Source organism: Giraffa tippelskirchi, chromosome 5 (assembly GCF_054371585.1).
Source record: "Giraffa tippelskirchi isolate mGirTip1 chromosome 5, T2T-mGirTip1v1.2.pri, whole genome shotgun sequence".
Taxonomy (NCBI): domain Eukaryota; kingdom Metazoa; phylum Chordata; class Mammalia; order Artiodactyla; family Giraffidae; genus Giraffa; species Giraffa tippelskirchi.
Genome location: NC_137279.1, coordinates 29,908,119 through 29,924,223, shown reverse-complemented (window position 1 = coordinate 29,924,223; position 16,105 = coordinate 29,908,119). Strand labels below are relative to the sequence as shown.

General features: G+C 58.3%; 2 protein-coding genes across 10 annotated transcripts in view; one reads left to right on the top strand and one right to left on the bottom strand.

The window, feature by feature from the left end:
* Positions 1–3,209, top strand: part of MEGF6 (multiple EGF like domains 6) — a 100,913-nt gene extending 97,704 nt beyond the window's left edge. For all 6 annotated transcript variants that reach the window (XM_081493101.1, XM_081493100.1, XM_081493099.1 and 3 more), the window contains one exon: positions 45–3,209. In XM_081493101.1, the coding sequence (XP_081349227.1) occupies positions 45–103 (59 nt within the window). In that variant the 3' untranslated portion in view covers positions 104–3,209. The remainder of the gene's footprint in view (positions 1–44) is intronic.
* The window catches only part of ARHGEF16 (Rho guanine nucleotide exchange factor 16), a 27,284-nt gene continuing 14,343 nt past the window's right edge, over positions 3,165–16,105 (bottom strand). For 3 of the 4 annotated variants that reach the window (XM_081493107.1, XM_081493108.1, XM_081493106.1), the window contains exons 6-15: positions 15,917–16,077; positions 13,309–13,461; positions 13,035–13,164; positions 12,203–12,277; positions 11,796–11,888; positions 9,731–9,882; positions 9,361–9,549; positions 8,438–8,511; positions 7,813–7,914; positions 6,475–7,165 (exon numbers count right to left, since the gene is read on the bottom strand). In XM_081493107.1, the coding sequence (XP_081349233.1) occupies positions 7,026–7,165; positions 7,813–7,914; positions 8,438–8,511; positions 9,361–9,549; positions 9,731–9,882; positions 11,796–11,888; positions 12,203–12,277; positions 13,035–13,164; positions 13,309–13,461; positions 15,917–16,077 (1,269 nt within the window). In that variant the 3' untranslated portion in view covers positions 6,475–7,025. Of the gene's footprint in view, positions 5,269–6,474; positions 7,166–7,812; positions 7,915–8,437; positions 8,512–9,360; positions 9,550–9,730; positions 9,883–11,795; positions 11,889–12,202; positions 12,278–13,034; positions 13,165–13,308; positions 13,462–15,916; positions 16,078–16,105 lie in introns of those variants that run through there. The other variant, XM_081493109.1, reaches the window with a different exon arrangement.

Sequence of the window (16,105 nt, the reverse complement as noted above, 5' to 3'; positions counted from 1 at the left end):
TTTGCCCATCCTAGGGCTGACCTGCTTCTTTCCTGCCCCTGCAGCGGCCCTACAACCAGCCTCCCACAGACCCGGGCTCAGCAGCAGCGTAGAGAAGCACTAGCTCAGGGGCAGCCCCTGCCGAGGCCTGGCTCCCAGGGGCCACTGAGGGGACCTGGGGGCTTTGGTGACCACTGAGGAGGGACGTACGGAGGCCAGGACTCCAGCCCCACCCTGGTCTCCGAGGCCTGTGGACAGTGGTGTGGCCTTCCGCTCTGCAAGGATCTTCTTTCTGAACACAAGGAAGGAGGCCCTGCCTGGCCCGCCCCGAGGATCATAGCATGGAGGAAGCCCCACCCACCGTGTCCCCGGGCGAGACACAGGGACAAGTGCGGGCAAGTGCGGGGACAGGTGCGGGCTCCTTCCTGGAGCAAGTTCTTCTGGTGCTAGGCCTGGGACTGCTGCAGTTCAGTCTGTTTACCTGGAAACAGCCGGGCCATATTTATGGAAAGTATTTATGGGCAGCCAGACTCTGGGAACTGGAGGGCTGCTCGCCTTCTGCCCTTCCCGGGAGGCCCTGACTTGGGCCTCTGGGTGGGGCTTTGGTACCATGCAAAACCCAGTAAGTTAAGAAAGGAGCAGCTACTTCTTCGAGGCCTGTGTGCTTGCTGCTTTGTACAGGCTCCGCGTGGTGGCCTCCTGGGACTGCTAGCATGAGTGATCTGACCAGAGAGGCCCGTGAGGCCCCTGGGCCTCCCTGGGTGCCACACAAGCAAAGTCGGGGTTTATCCCGGTTCCCAGTGCTCTTGGGGGCATTGGGCCAAGAGACTCTCCAAGTGCTGGCAACAGCCTGTATGGGACACGTGGTCCCCAGGGGAGGAGGGCAGGGTGCTGCTAAGAGCAGCTTGGGTGTCCCCCACTCCTCCCCCTGCCCTGTCTTCAGGGTAGGACCAGGGGAGATGGTTGGACCCAGATTGTCACACCACTTATGTCTGGGCTGGAGCCCCCTCTCCCCTCCAGCATGAGCCCAGGTAGCTGATAGCTCCAGGGGCAAAGAATCTCATGGGGCAAAGCAGGGTGGGTTCTCGTAAACCCTGTCCCCGTAGATGGACAGCAAGTGGACAAGCAGTAGCAGATGAAACTGAGTTAACAGGCCACTGTTTTAAGACTTTGAGGTACACAAATAGAATCCATATCCCAGAAAGCGTCAGGGACAGTGCAGGGATAATGGGATGCAGGTCAAGAGGGACCATCATCAGGACTGGGCGTGGAGCGTGTGGAGGCTGGAGTTGCCAGGGGGGTGGGGGATGGGGGGTGGTGGCAGGAATCTAGCCAAATACCAGGTTTTCCAGCTCAGGACCCTTCCAGGAGGCATCAGGGAGGCAGAGAGAGAGAAGATACAAAGGAAAGGTTAGTAGAAAAGGATGAGGGAAGTGTTAACTCTTCTGAAGCCCTAGAAAAAGAAGGGAAAAACCATCGACACAAAGCACCAAGCTCTCAGGTCCAAGTTGGATGATCTCAGATTGAAAGTGCTCATATTGGAAATAAAATTTAAAACATTTTAAAGCCATTGTCTAAGGAATTTAAAGAGTACTAGTAACAAAGAGACATTCTAAAATGGCCAGAAAAAGCAAACAGGAGTCAGAGTGACAGCAGATGCTCCAGCAGAAACGCTGAAGCGAGAAGTCGGTGATGTCAGTTTCAGAGTGTCGAAGAAAAGATGTTGAAACTTGAATTTCATGGCCTTGAATCATGTGTCCTGCTAAACTGTCCTTGAGAAGAAAAGTGGACATTATTCCTGGGTGTCCACAGCTGCAGTGGGCACACTTGAAATTACATTCAGAGGAAGTTTTCCAGTAAGAATGGCAAGCATGAGATAGTCATTATGTTTCTCATATGACCTAGTGATTTGTTGTTTAGTTGCTAAATTGTGTCCTACTCTTTTTGCAACTGACCCTCGACCTAGAGATTAAGAGAATGAAAACAGGCACCAGGAAGCCAGGCGAGGTGGAGCAGAGGAAGGGAAAGACACTGGTCTTGTTGTTGTTCACTCGCTAAGTTGCACCTGATTCTCTGCGACCCCGTGGACTGCAGCATGCCAGGCTTCCTTCCCTGTCCTTCACTATCTCCAGGAGTTTGCTCAAATTCATGTCCATTGAGTTGGTGATGCTATCCAACCGTCTCATCCTTTGCTACCCTCTTCTCCTTTTGCCTTCAGTCTTTCCCAGGATCAGGATCTTTTCCAACGAGTTGTCTCTTCGCATCAGGTGGCCAAAGTATTGGTGCTTCAGCTTCAGCATCAGTCCTTCCAATGAATATTTGGGGTTGATTTCCTTTAGGATTGACTAGTTTATCTTGCTGTCCAAGGGACTCTTAAGAGTCTTCTCCAGCATTACAGCTTGAAAGCATCAATTCTTTGGTGCTCAGCCTTCTTATGGTCCAATTCTCACATCCATACATGACTACTGGAAAAACCATAGCTTTAACTAAATGGACCTTTGTCAGGAAAGTGATGCCTTTGCTTTTTAATATACTCTCTAGGTTTGTCATAGCTTTTCTTCCAAGGAACAAGTGTCTTTTTAATTTTGTGGCTGCAGTCACCATCCACAGTGATTTTGGAACCCAAGAAAATAAAATCTTCCACTGTTTTCATTTTTTTCCCAATCTATTTGTCATGAAGTGATGGGACCAGATGCCATGATCTTAGTTTTCTGAATGTTGAGTTTTAAACCAGCTTTTTCTCTGGTCAGAGGCAGCCAAACCCTCATGTAGATTGGACTTGAAAAGGTACTGTGACCTCCACAGAAGTACTAATAGAAGGTTTAACTTTTAAACTGGAGGAAATATAATCTCTTTAATGGAAGGCAGGGAAGGAGGAAGAGTCAAGCAGAATAAGAAAGTAGGTGAAAGCCTAATTGAAATGGTTACAGATGATCGAAATCAGGCCCCTAGACTGTATTAAACATTCTTCAACATTTTATTGATAAAACATGTACCTGGAAGGACAGAAATATAAACATCCAAAGTAAACCAAAAGCCAGACGATGAGTTCTGATATTTTAAAACGGTGTGTGCAAAGCATAGTACGTGACTGTATGTAAACATCTTCACATGCATGCATGAAACAGAGGCTCAGAGACTTGTAAAGCAGCGGTGGGTTTAACAGATGGAAATAATTAAACTGATTTTCACTATGCTGTTTATTAATACAAAATCCACTACAAAAGCAAGACAGCAGTGATAACATTTTAATCATCTTTATACACATGCTATATATATTTATATCCCTATATTCATTTATTTATATTCATACATGTACACATCTACATTTAGGTCTATAAACTTCATACTCAACCAACAGAAAATAATGGAACATTTAACAAAAATTTCTTCTTTGAACAGTAATAAAGAAGAAAATTTAACAAGGTTTATGATTTTTTTTAAACATTAAGCAAGAGAAAAATACAGAGGGTGGGAAAGTTAACTACAGACACAGAGAGTAAGATATAAAAGGGAATATTATGAACAACTAGGTACCAATAACTTTGAAAACTTAAAAAAAAATGGATACATTTCAGGAAAATATTAACTACCAGAAGCAGTGTAAGTGGCAATGAAAAACCTGAATAAACCAATAGTTTAAGTAAACGCAAATAGTTGTCACAGCCCCTCTCCCCCTCTGTCACCACCCCAGGAGGGCTGGATCATATGTTGGTGGAGGGGCTGGGCCAGACCCCTGAGACAGGAACTTGTCTGATGTGAGTTGTTCTAGAAATACTAAGTAGAGGAAACTCGACTCAGCTCATTTCAGGAGGCCAGTACCAACCGGCTTCTCCAACAGGTGAGGGCAGTACGAGAGAAGAAATTTACAGACGTGTATGCAGAAAGGCTAAGTAAAATACCAGCTCCTCAAAAATATTAAAAAAATAACATCCACTTAATCCAAAGGGACTTGGACTTGATGAGAACACAAGGCGGGGCCTTCCCTGGCGGCCCGGTGGTTAGGACTCCGTGCTCGCACGGCAGGGGACCCCGGTCGGGGAAGTGACACCCCACATGCCGCAGAGCACGGCCAAAATAAATAAATGAATGTTATCTAGAACAAATAGAAAAAAGCCACACAAGGACTTTAGCATCAGAAAATGTGCCCAGGTGTTTGGGTGAGATGAGTCATACCATGGTCTAGATAGAAGCAGAGCATTTGATAGAGCTCGGCACCTCTTTTTTTTTTTTTGGAGGATTTTTTTTTGTAATTAGTTTAATTGAAGGCTTATTACTTTACAATGTTATAGGGTTTTTTGCCATACATTGACATGAATCAGCCATGGGTGTACATGTGTCCCCCATCCTGAACCCCCCTCCCACCTTCCTCCCCATCCCATCCCTCGGCACCTCTTTCTGATGAAAGTTCCTGGAAAACAGATACAGAGAGGCGCTTTCTCGATGATGGCTACGTGCCAAGAATCTTCTGCGAGTCGAGCTGGGCAGGCAATAGATTCCGGGTCTCCGTCCCAGGAGGCCGCCCGGGGCTCCTTGTCCCCTCCCTGGGCTCCTGCCTCCCCTCCCCCATTGCTGGTCTCCACAGCCCTGAAGTGACAGCCTGTTTCCTTCCTAGGACAGGGGGCGGAGGCTTAGCTTGAGTCAGACAGGGCCACTCAGACAGGGCTTGGGTCAGGCCCAATAACCCTTGTGGGAAGAATGAACATATTCCCTCAAAGTGGAGAATCAGATCATCACTCGCTCCTCCTGACCCCAGCAGAGCCTGGGAGACCCCAGGCCACAGCCCTGCCTTAGACAAAGAAGAGGTGTCGGGCCTGCGGGGAAAGGGAGAGGGCAAGAGACAGATGAGCAGGATTTAAGACTGGCAAAGTGGGCCGTGAAATCATATAGATGATAGGAAATGCATAAAAGCCATAAAAATATATAGTTCTTCAATGCCACGAGTAAACAGAATACAACATAAGATCCCACTTGACTTGGCAACAGGCCCCAGAAATACCAGAATTTATCTGGTGAAAAGATGTGAAGCCCTTAACAGTTTCAGAAGATCTCGGAGTCAGCCTTCAAGTCCACTGTGTTCCAGCGACTGGGAGGATGGGTGGCAACTGGGGGAATGGGTGGGGGTGTGTGGTACAGACAGGGGTCCCATGTCAGACCTGCATCCACTTTGCAGAAGGAAACCAGCTGAGGTTGCAGACCCCAGGTCAGTAACTGAGGACGTGTCTCAGAGCTTTTCCATCGTACCAGAAACGTGCCTGGAAAAGGATGGGCGGGGGCTGGACTGCCCACCTGAGTCAGGGGAAGAGAAGGGGCAGGGTACTGCAGGGCTTACACAGCGACACTGTCCACCCACTTCTGCCAAGGGTGCATACACGTGTGTGTGCACACACACACACACCCTTGCTTTTCACCCTGGTCAGCCGATTGCCCTCCAGCAGCTCCAAGAAAACAGTAGGGAGTTAGCTTACAGGTGGAAAAATGGAGCCCCTAGATTCCCACTTGTCCAGGGGGGAGGAGCTGGGCCTGGTCTCTGGTGACCCCTCCCCTCAAGATCATGCCTCTCACACTGAGCCTGGCCCCTCAGTATCCTGCACACCCTCTGCTCAGGACGGCCCTTCCAGCTGCCAGAGGCCGTGGAGGTCACCTTGGAGGTTAAAGGAAGGAGCTGCCCCTCCCTCCTGGTGTGGAACACTCCCACCGAGGTTCAGTAGGCGGGGCCTGGATCAGCTCCACCCCGCTTAAGCCCCTGCCTGCCTTCCTCCTGCAGCCAGCCCCAGGAATGAATGGAAGGGACAGAGGGCTGGCCTCCCCTAGTCACCCTCTTCTGGTCAGTGGCAGGGATCCACACCCCAGCTGTCATAAGGACGACATGGCCCCAGCAGGGCTCTGGTGGATCGTCAGAACACTGGGAGACCCCGCCCCAAGGACAGCACTGCCAGGGCCGAGAGAGGCATTGGGCATGGACTGTGAATTGGCAGGGCTGGCAGGGGGCTTCCCGGGAGACTGGCCCTGTCCTTCTCGCACCTGGCCCAGCAGCACCCTGCCACCAGCTGGCCATCACCCTCTCCTAGGGAGCAGGACACTTCTCCCCCTGCCTTGAGGCCAGGCCAGCACAACTCTACCCACCTGCAAGTACCAGGGGGTCCTCGGTGAGCAGACTGGCTGGGAAGTGGGGCCATTAAGGGAGGTGAGGGATGGGGGGACACCCTAGTGGGGCTCTACCACAGGTTCTGCCATGTCCCTGAGTCCCCAGACCCACTGACCAGGCTCAGCTTCAAGGGGCTTCATGGGAATGGCCCTGCCTATGATGTTTCAGGTGGACAGATGGGCAGGGCCAAGGACTGGCACAGGGTGACCATGAATGTGGGCCCAGACAAGCTCCCGGGGCCCAGCACAGGTGACCACACACAGGGGGCCCAGTTCTAGCCCATGGCACCTTGGGAATTTCGCAGGGACTGCTGTAGGCTTTGGGGCTCACAAATGTGCAAATCCAGGTGTTAGAGAAATACTTTAATGTCTCAAAGTCACAACTTCAGTGCTGGCACCACAGGGTCACCTCCTCCAGGTGGCCCTCCTCTGGGAACATGGGGCAGCCCTGGCCACTAAGGCTGGGGCAGGAGAGGCGTGGGAGGGAGACCCCTCCAGGTGATTCCCTCTCTTCCCAGGGCCATCTGCCTCGATCACATGCCCACCACCTAACTGCCCCCTGGGGGCACAGGGCACAGGATGGGGCAGCCAGGAGCTGGGGGAGGGCAAGGCCAGTGAGCAGGCCAGGCTGGGCTCCTCCTGGGTACACAGCCTGGGGCCAGGGCTGGTATGGCTCCCAAGCTCGCCTGGAGGATGCTCCCCCGAGGGCATGTGACCTTCCTCCTTGGAAGTGTTCAGAGCCCATGCTGCAGCCCACAGGGCCTTGGGGAGGCCAAGGACCTTTCAGGCCCCAGGGGCCAGCCCACCGCATTCCCCAGGATCAGGCAAGGCCACTTGCTGGAGCGTGGACTGACACCGCACAGCCGCGGCCCAGCCTGGTGAGGTGTTGGCAGACCTGGCTACACGTCCGTCTCCACACGCAGCCGCTCCATCCTGCGCACATTGCCCTCTACGGCCATGCGGCTGGTGATGCTCCGGGCGAAGTCCTCGGGGAACCAGCCCGTCTCTCCATCCCGTAGCCTCTCGCCGTAGAGCCACCCTGGATCCAGACACCAGGCAGGTGAGGGCAGGGCCCCTGAGATGGGTCCTCAGCCCTCAGAGCTACCGTCCCAGAAGATGCCAGGGTCAGGCATCCCTTGGAGCTGACCCTGCCCCAAATCCGTAGCCTTGCTCAAGGTCACACGGACAGCTGGTCTTCCAGGAGGTGCTCGCCCCGACACTGGCCTCAGGGGCTGAGCTCACTCCAACCAGCCTGGCCTGTCCTGAGCAGCTGCTTGCAGGGGCTAATCTCCTGCTTAGGACACGCAGTGACCAGGAACCCACTTTCGAGCCCGAGACTCCGGTTCATGTGAAGACATCCTTGAGGGAGGCTGTTGAAGTGGGTCCTGGGCCCACTGTGAGCCCATGCAGTGCTTGCTTCTCTAAGGGGCTTGGGGCAGCTGCCCACACCACTGTGCTCTGGACTGTGGGCAGGGTCCTCAGACTCTCACTCAGCACCAGCCTGCTGGCCCCTCCCTCCTGCCTACCCTATGCACCCCCCAGGCCCATCGCCCTCCCACTCCGTGCACAACTCCAGGCCCATAGCCCCCCCATGCACATCCCCCAGGCCCATTGCTCCCCATACACACCCCAGGCCCATAGCCCCGCACCCTGTGCAACCCCCCAGGCCCATCACCCTGCGCTCACCATCTTCCTGCTCCAGGACCAAGACCACATCCGCCTGCTGCAGTGTGATCTCGTCCACCTGCTTGGCCAGGTAGGCCTTAGTGATCTCCACCTGGAGTAGGTCTGGGGAGGGCAGGCATCAGCGGGACTGTTCCAGGGAGGGGGTGGGCAGGGCTCCAGTCCCAACGCACCCCCTGTGGCCTGGTCTCGGTGGAGTCCGGGGGCCCCCAGGTGTCCCAGCACATGGTCACCAGGCAGCTTTCCTCCACTAAAGCCGGGACCCCTCCTGAGGCTGCGGGACCTGCTGCTCCCGCTTTCTGCACCAGCAGAGGGCGCTCCAGGCTCCTCAGGGGCCAGGCAGGGCAGGGGCTGGGTGACAGCTTTACAGGCCAGTCCATTCCAGCTCCTTGGCCTGTTTCCCCAGTCACTTGGTAGCCAGGAGGATGAGGTCCTGAGTCAGTGCTGGGTCTGTGTGCCCAGAAGGACACACACGGACCGGGGGTAGGGCCCCTACCTGGCAGGTCACCCTGGGGCAGGCTGCCGGGTGGACTGAGGGCTGGACAGCACCTCTTCGTTCCAGGCTGACCCCCGCCCCCGTGCAGGGAAGGGGCTGCGAGCCCTGCTGGATGCAGGGGCAGGCTCTCACCTCCTTTGTTCGGGGGGCCCTGCGCCTGCCTCTCCCGTTGTGTGAGCGCCGTGATCCACCGCGCGCGGTCACTCCTGGGGGCAGGGCGCGTGTGAGTGAGGCCCGAGGCCGATCCCACCAGCTGATGACCTCTGCTTCATGCCCCCCAGCCAGTGTGACATGGTGGGAATATGCGGGTCTCTGAGCCCCCACAGCCTTTGAGGTGTGAAGGCAGTGGGATGAAGGTTTACGCTGCCCGGGCGCCCTTTGGTGAGCTGACCGAGTGGGAGGTGTTAAGTGGGTGGCCCCCCTGGTTGGCCTGACCCACTGCACTGGGGTGGGGCCAAGGTGCAGGAAGTCAGACTCAGGAAGGAGTGGCAGGCAGGCCTCCGCCAGGCAGGCTGACCTGGGGTCACAGTTGCCTGTGGCCACAGACTCGGACAGCAGCTGCACCCCTACAACCCCGGCTGCCCTGTTTCCTGTGCTGGTCCGGGACGCCCTGCCCCCTGTCAGTCTGCTGTTGGAAATAGGGCCTCTGCTTCTCTCCTGGGAAGGGGGCCCTGCTGGTGGAGGTGTGGAGATCTGGCCAGTACCTCTCGGTGCACTGGTCCCCCAACTGTTCTGACCTCATTGCCCCCCACAGCCCCCACCCTGTGCACCAGCCCAGCTGTCCTCCTGGGTCTGCTGGAGCTCCCTCCCCAGGCCCCCCACTGGGTACCCCCACTTCCCTGCCTGTTTCCCCTTAGTCCTCACCCCCTTGGACACAAAGGACAGTTCAGTCGCACATTTTGCACCTGGGATGTCCCCCCCACCCCAGGAGTGTGAACTGCATGAGAACTGGGCTGGCCCTGGCACAGTGCAGCATCCAAAAGCCCTGGATCAGGCATTCCGTCCCCACGGAGCTCTCAGGGCCGCCCCCGCCTCCAGGAAGCCCCTTGTCTTACGCGGAGTCGGAGGACAGCAGGATCTTCTCCCGGCGGCCCTCGCTGTTGTGAAGGAGGGTCAGCTGGAAGGGGTGCGGAACAGAGGAGCTGCGGTTGCCGCCCCCCGGCAGAGAGGTCTCTGAGGGCTCCATCTTCTGGACCTGGATGTGGTCCACCTGGGCATAGTCCTGGACCATGAAGCTGTCCTCGCTGTAGGGAGACAGGTGGCTGGCCAGATGATGCAGGGGTCTGTGGGCAGCCTGAGGGCCAGGCAGCCGGAAGGATGCTCCCAAGGGCCGGCCCCAGTCCACCTCCCTGGCTCCAAGGCCACAGCTGCTGCCCGCTCCCCATTGCAGGGCTGTGCAGCCTGGCACCCAGGGGTGGGGCCCACCTCTTCTTCTTGGTGACCACCAGGACGTCATTGAACAGGAACAGGTAGCAAGTGGGCCGGCTGGCAAGTTTCCGGAACAGCCCGGTTTCCTCCACCACGAAGAGCTCCCCGCGCTTCAGCAGCCATCGGGAGGCAGAGATCAGCGGGAGGGACTAGGGGGCAGAGTGGAGATGGAATGAGTCCTGAGGCAGGGTGAGAAGGGGCTAAGGGGCAGGGTAGAGATGGGGTGAGTCCTGGGGGGGGCCGGAAGGGACTAGGGAGCAATGCAGAGTTGGGGTGAGTCTCGCACGGGCTCCTGGGATGAGTCCTGGGGGGCAGGGATATGCAGCCGAGGGGACAAAGCCCTGCCTCTCAGAACAGGGTGACCAGGCCTCCATGGGGCTGGATCAAGGAAGGGAGAGTGAATATCCAGGCCTCAAACAAAGGGCCATTCAGTCTGCGGACAGGAGCCCCATGGGGCAGCAGCTCTGTGCCAGGCCAGGATCCAGATCCTGCTCAGCAACTCAGGACAGGCCTGCCCTGCCTCCAGCCAGGCCTAGGGGCCCACTGGGCACCTGCTGAAGGCCCTCCTGAACGAGGAGGATTGGCCGCACCTGTGCAGACCACAAGGAACCCCCTGATGTGCAGGGCCACATCTGGTGTCCAAGGGCCTTTCCTGTAAATGAAGTTCCTCCCCCTCCGTGGCCTAGAGAACAGGCCGGGCTAAAGGGGACAAGTGAGAGGCACAGGTGGGCAGGATACCTTGCCCCTGCCCACGTGGGTCTCACATCACCATGGCCAGCACCGACACTCTGGCCTGCTAAGCTAGCGAGAGATAGGGAGAGGCAGACAGAGAAGACTTTGCAGGGGGGTGGTTGAGGGGAGTTGGGAGGGCCTGCCCACAAGCCTCTGCTCCCCAGACATAACTCACCCCACACCCCATCCCTCCGGGGGCTCTGAGCCCCCTCACCCCCACCTGGGCTCGCTGCTCCCCTGCCCCCAAGCCGTCCAGTTTTGAGAGATGGGGGTAGGGGGTAAGAGATCCGCTCAGGGGTCAGCCTGGCCTGAATCTGGGTCTTTGCTCTGGTTGGGCACATATTTCACTCCAAATGTGATCTCTGCTGCCCAGCCAGGGAGAGGATCAGGACCTCGGCCAAGGGTTCAAATGCCTCCTCTGTGAAGCCCTCCCTGACCCACCCTCAAGGAGCCTGCTGCCCTTTGTCTGAGCCTCTGTGTCCCCCTTCCATGGCTCCACAGTCCTCCCACCTGCTCATGGGGGGTTCCCATCCAGCTCTGGCCTGCCCAGCTGCCTCTGCAGACTGGATGACAACAGCTCAGTCTGCTTGATGATAAGCTGAGGCCCCACCCACAGAGCTTCCCCAGGCTCCCTCTGAGTCTCCTGCCCACCCCCCCTTGCCCACAGGGCTCTGCTGCATATAGGCTGGGGTGGAGTAGCAAGGTTAGTATGGAGGGAAGAGGCTGCCTTCAGACCCTGATTCCAGCCAGCAGTTCCCACTGCCATGGGTAGCGGTTAGGGCAGCGCCAGGATCACACAAGGACGGGCTAGTCTGTGGGCTGGTGGGGGAGCTGTGGGGGCAGAGATCTGAGCTCTGCCTGCTTGGGAGGTGCTGTAGGCTGTCGAGACCTCCACCACCAGACCTCCAGACCCACCAGGGATAGGGAAGCCTGAGCGGTTCTGAGGTCATCCAGCCCTGGCTCCCAGCGCAGCTGACAAGGAGCCCTGGCCCAGGATAAGCCCTGAGACTGACTGGGCCTGCCAGCTCCCCCGACTCAGCTGCCGGGTCTGCCCTCTGCCCCTGCAGCCCTCGGGGTGGGGCACAGGCTGGAGAGAGACCCACCTGCCCAGCCAGCCTCAGGCAGGAGAGCTGGAGCTGAGCCCTGTGGCCAAGGGGGCCGCTCTCACGTGGGGAAGGGGCTGGAGACGCAGAGGCAGAGCTCAGTCCCAGGCCTCATGGTGGGGGTGGGGGTCACCCCTGGAAGCCTGTCTCTAGCCTGCAGCCTGGGGGCGGTGACCCCTAACCTCAGAGCAGGGCCTGGGCCGGGGCAGGGCTGGGGGAGCACTGACCTTGACCTTGCTGAAGTCCAGCTGTGTGTGCAGCGTGTACATCTGCTCCGTGCGCTCCATCTTGTGGGCGCCCTCGTTGCACTGCTTCACCAGCTGCAAGGCGTGCACAGGAGAGTGGCTGCCACGGGCCGGGCCATGGCCTGGCACCCCACTCCCACGCCCCATCCAGCCTGGCCTGGCTGCCCGTGGCGCTGGCCCTCATGGCTGCCCTAGTCCCCGTCCTGCCCAGGCTCACTGACTGTGTGAGCTCCACTCTCTCTGGGCCTCAGTTTCCCCACCAGCAAGCAAGGAGCTTGGGAGGGACCACCTGGAAACCCTCCCTGCCCTGCCCTCAGGGTCTCTGCCGTCAGGCTGGGCTGGGTCCCCACCTCATATACCCCCTCTCTCCTACCCTGGGCCCTCCTCACCTTGCTAATGGCCTTGAGCGCACGACTGGCTGCCTTGTACCTCTCAGGGTGGCCCTGGGTCTTGAGGCAGAGTGTCTGCAGGAAGACACCGTATATGAGAAGCCACGAGCAGCCTCCTGTACCTTGGCTCACTGGCCTCCCTGGGGCAGGGGCTCCCAAACCAGTGCCAGACCTTGGGGACACTCAGAGGGCTCCTGCCAGGCCCCACCCCTTCAGTCCTTGGCTGTCATCATCCAGCAGGGAGGGCCCGAAGCCTCTATTTCTCCATGTCCCAGAGGGCCCCGGAGGGTCTGATATCTTGTCTGCCTGGGACACTGACCCACGGAGCATGGGCCACAGGCTGCCTCTCAGAGCTCAGATGGGCCCTTGTGTGCATGTGTGTACACGTACTGTGCCTGCCGTGTGTACACCTGTGTACCTGTGTGTGCCTGTGTAGTTTTCACCCCTACAAACCCCTCTGTCCTATGAGCTGGCATCTCAGAGCACGAGCCACTTCAAGGAGCCCCTGGGGATGGTGACGGTGTCTGGGTCACCCCAGGTCCACACAGGACAATTGACCAAGGGGCTCTGGGTTGGAGGCAGCCACAATCCTGGACTGACGCTCGGCAGGGGTCTGGGCGACACCAAATCAGACTCAGGATGTGAATGCACCCCGTGACCCACCAAGGAAGTGAACAAAACCTGCCAAGTGCTGGAGCAGCTCCCAGCAGAGAGAGCTCTGTGGGCAGCCATGGTCACCTTCTTATAATTGTCTTCATAATTGTATGTAATACAGACACTTGGGGAGGTCAGGAGGAGTGATGCCAGGTCGGGGCCAGGGCCATGCACTCACGTCAGTCAGGAGGGGCAGCCGGGTGACCCTCTGCATGGGTAGGATCAGGAAGGAAATCATGGGCAGACCTCCGCACGCTGGCCGCTGCTCGATTGCCCGCAGGGCCTCCCGGAAGGGGGCGTTGCTGCTTCTGCAACAGAGAACGGGGTCTCAGCTGCAGCGAGAGGCGTGGCTGGTCCAGAAAGAAGCCGCAGAAGCTGGGCTGCGAGCAGCGAGGCAAGGGGCCTGCTCCTCCCGAGGCCCCTCCCACCCTGCGGGCCCAGGGCCGGCTCACGTCAGCCGCTGCAGGGCACGCTGCTGGTAGACCTCGTTGGAGCAGTAGGAGATGTAGGGGTGGAAGTGATGCTCCGCGTGCTCCTCCAGGATGTCGCTGATGTCCTCCACGCACACCTGTGCCTTGTGCCGCCGCTCCAGGTCCTCGAAGAACCTGTGGGGGTGGGGGTGGGGGGCCAGGAGCTGCTGGTCTGTCCATGGCCGCACGCGCGCACACACACACACACACACACACACAGGCACCACAGTGCACACCGGGTGGGTTGGCTGCCCAAGGCGCTCCTGGGAAAACCCAGATCAGCTCCTGAAACCTGAAATAACTGGCCATATACCCATGGCCAAATCCAAGGCCACTCCCTGTGAGATTCTGGCAGAGATTCTAATTGGCATCATGGGATGCAGACAGGTAGGACCAAGAACTTGTTGCTTTGACTTGATTCCCTGGGACTTGGGTCAAAACTGCCTGGATCTGCCTGGAGGCCTGGCCCCCTCTGCCCAGCTCATGGCCAGGGCAGGGGTTCTGCTCCTTACAGGTGATTGCAAACCCCCAATTCCTGCTGGGGTCCCTGCTGAGGCTCATCCGTAACCCAGGACTTGGGGAGGGAGGTGAAGATAAGTGAGCTTGGCCAGTGCTGACCCAGGGCTACCTAGGGTTCCGCTCCCAGAGGCAGCCATTGCCTCACAGCTGGGCCTGGTCGGACCCACATCGGGTCACTGGGGGTGTCAGCTGCTGGCTGGAGCCTCAGGTGCACCCTGCACAGCCAGAAGGTGCTGGACCCCGAGGCCTCATCACATGACCAGGCCCTGGGCAAGGCAGCTAGGGGCCTCCCACCCCAAGAGCTCTGTCCCTATGCAAAGCCCTTTGTCTCAAGTCCCCTCCCAGTGCCAGCTGCTTGGACCAACCCCAGGCTCCAAGCTATGACCGAGTGTCTCTGCCCACATCTGACTCTTAGAACCTGCTGAGCGGGGCTGCTGGACCAGCCGGGGCGGCGTCTGGGAGATAAGACAGCCGGCTGACCTTTGAGGGCAGAGAGCAGAGTCCCGAGCAAGACCTTCCCCACAAGGGGAAGCTGGCTGGCCCACACCCCTGTGGGGAGCCACCAGGCTCAGGCAGTCAGTCCAGCACGGTCCTTACCATCCTGCCGGGGTGAGTGGGGGGAGCAGGGAGAAGGTAGGGAGGAGGGCCCAGGCTCTAATTCTGAGGACACCAAGGAGCCCCCAGCATCCCTACCCAGGACCTGTGTCAGGTCCCCCCACCCTGGAGGAGGATAGGAAACCTCACCAATCTGTGGCCCCCTGCCCTGGGGCCCTTGACTCTTATTATCCTTGGTAAAACTGGTGAGGGTCTCAGTGAGGAGGAATGAGGCCTGGCTTGGAGGTGGGCAGGGGTCCTCAGGCCCCCATTCACTGGGGCCCAGCCTGACCCTCCATTCATGGTGGGGCTGCCCTTCCTGTAAGTGGGAGCATTCTGAGAACCCCCACTTGGGGCAGATGGGGACCCCCCCCAGATCCTGCCCCGAGAGGGAGGCCTGGCTGCCTGGATGCAGAACCACAAACACACGTGTGTGCATGGGCAACCCACACTGGTCAGCGCCTCTCACAGGGGACTCCAAGAAAGGTCTGGGAGAGCTGGCCCTCAGCAGCCGACTGCAAATAACCAGTTCCTGGGGAGGCCGCTGGGAGTGGCTAAGAGCTACCAGGGCCAGCTCAGGGGGTCGGGGAGGCCAGAACACCCCACTAGGGGGCAGGGATGGAGCCTGGGGTCTGTGGAGGCCAGAGAGAGTAGGGTGCATGTGTTCAGCCTCTCCACGCTTAGGGACACAGGACAAAGGTCAGAACTGCAGAAGGGGGCGGCCCACCCCAGGCCCCCACCGAGTCAGGGGCTTCAGACTTCCCATGGCTGGTCATTGGAGTCCTGCGGGAAGTGCCATCCCAGGGACGAGATGGCCCTGGATTCCATGGGGGCCTGGGGCAGCAGACTGGGGGGTGCTCAGTGAGAGGGGTCCAACAGCTGATCATTTCCCACATTTCACCCCTGTCTGCAAGGGGGTGGGCATGTGACCCACCCCTTAGGTTAGGGAGAGGACGTTGAGCTCAAGGAGACCGCAGAGGGTGTGATGGGATTGCCTAGGATGCAGAGCAGTGCAGGGCTGGATCACATGGATGCTGACCGGACCTGGCCCTCCATGGAAGTAAACACACACAGACACACAGACTTGCTGCCACACACATGCATAAACACACACACGCCCAGGCAGGCCTGTAGCTGCACACCCAGCCCCTCCTCCACCTCCTGGCCCTGCAACCAGAGCCCTGGGCCGGGCCCCAGACGCCTCCTTATGGAATATGACCTGGGGCTACAACTCAAGGCTGCCCCCGCCCACTCCACTCTGCAGGCACCTCATTCCTCGGTCATTGGCCCTCTGCGTCCGTGTGCCCTGGGGCCAGCTCCTGGTGGCCTCAGGGCCCTTAAGGTTCTTGTGCTTCCTGTCCCCGCAAGGTAGTTCCAGACCGTCCATCCACACCGCAGACCAGGGTCACTCGGAGCCGTGGTCTTCCCACCCTCCTGAGAGCCTGGGCTGCAGTTGGGGTGCCGGGCTGGGCCTCACCTCCGGCTGGCGCTCAGGACGTCTGTGATGTTGGAGAAAAGGTGGTGGTGCTCCATCTGTGTCATGGTTGACCGCAGCTCCCGGGACTGCAGGAACTCGGCCACCAGGATGCCGAGGCTGTGCTGGTACGAGAACTCGGACGTGAGGATCTCGAAGATGGCCTGGGGTGAGAGCAGAGCGGACGTGGGG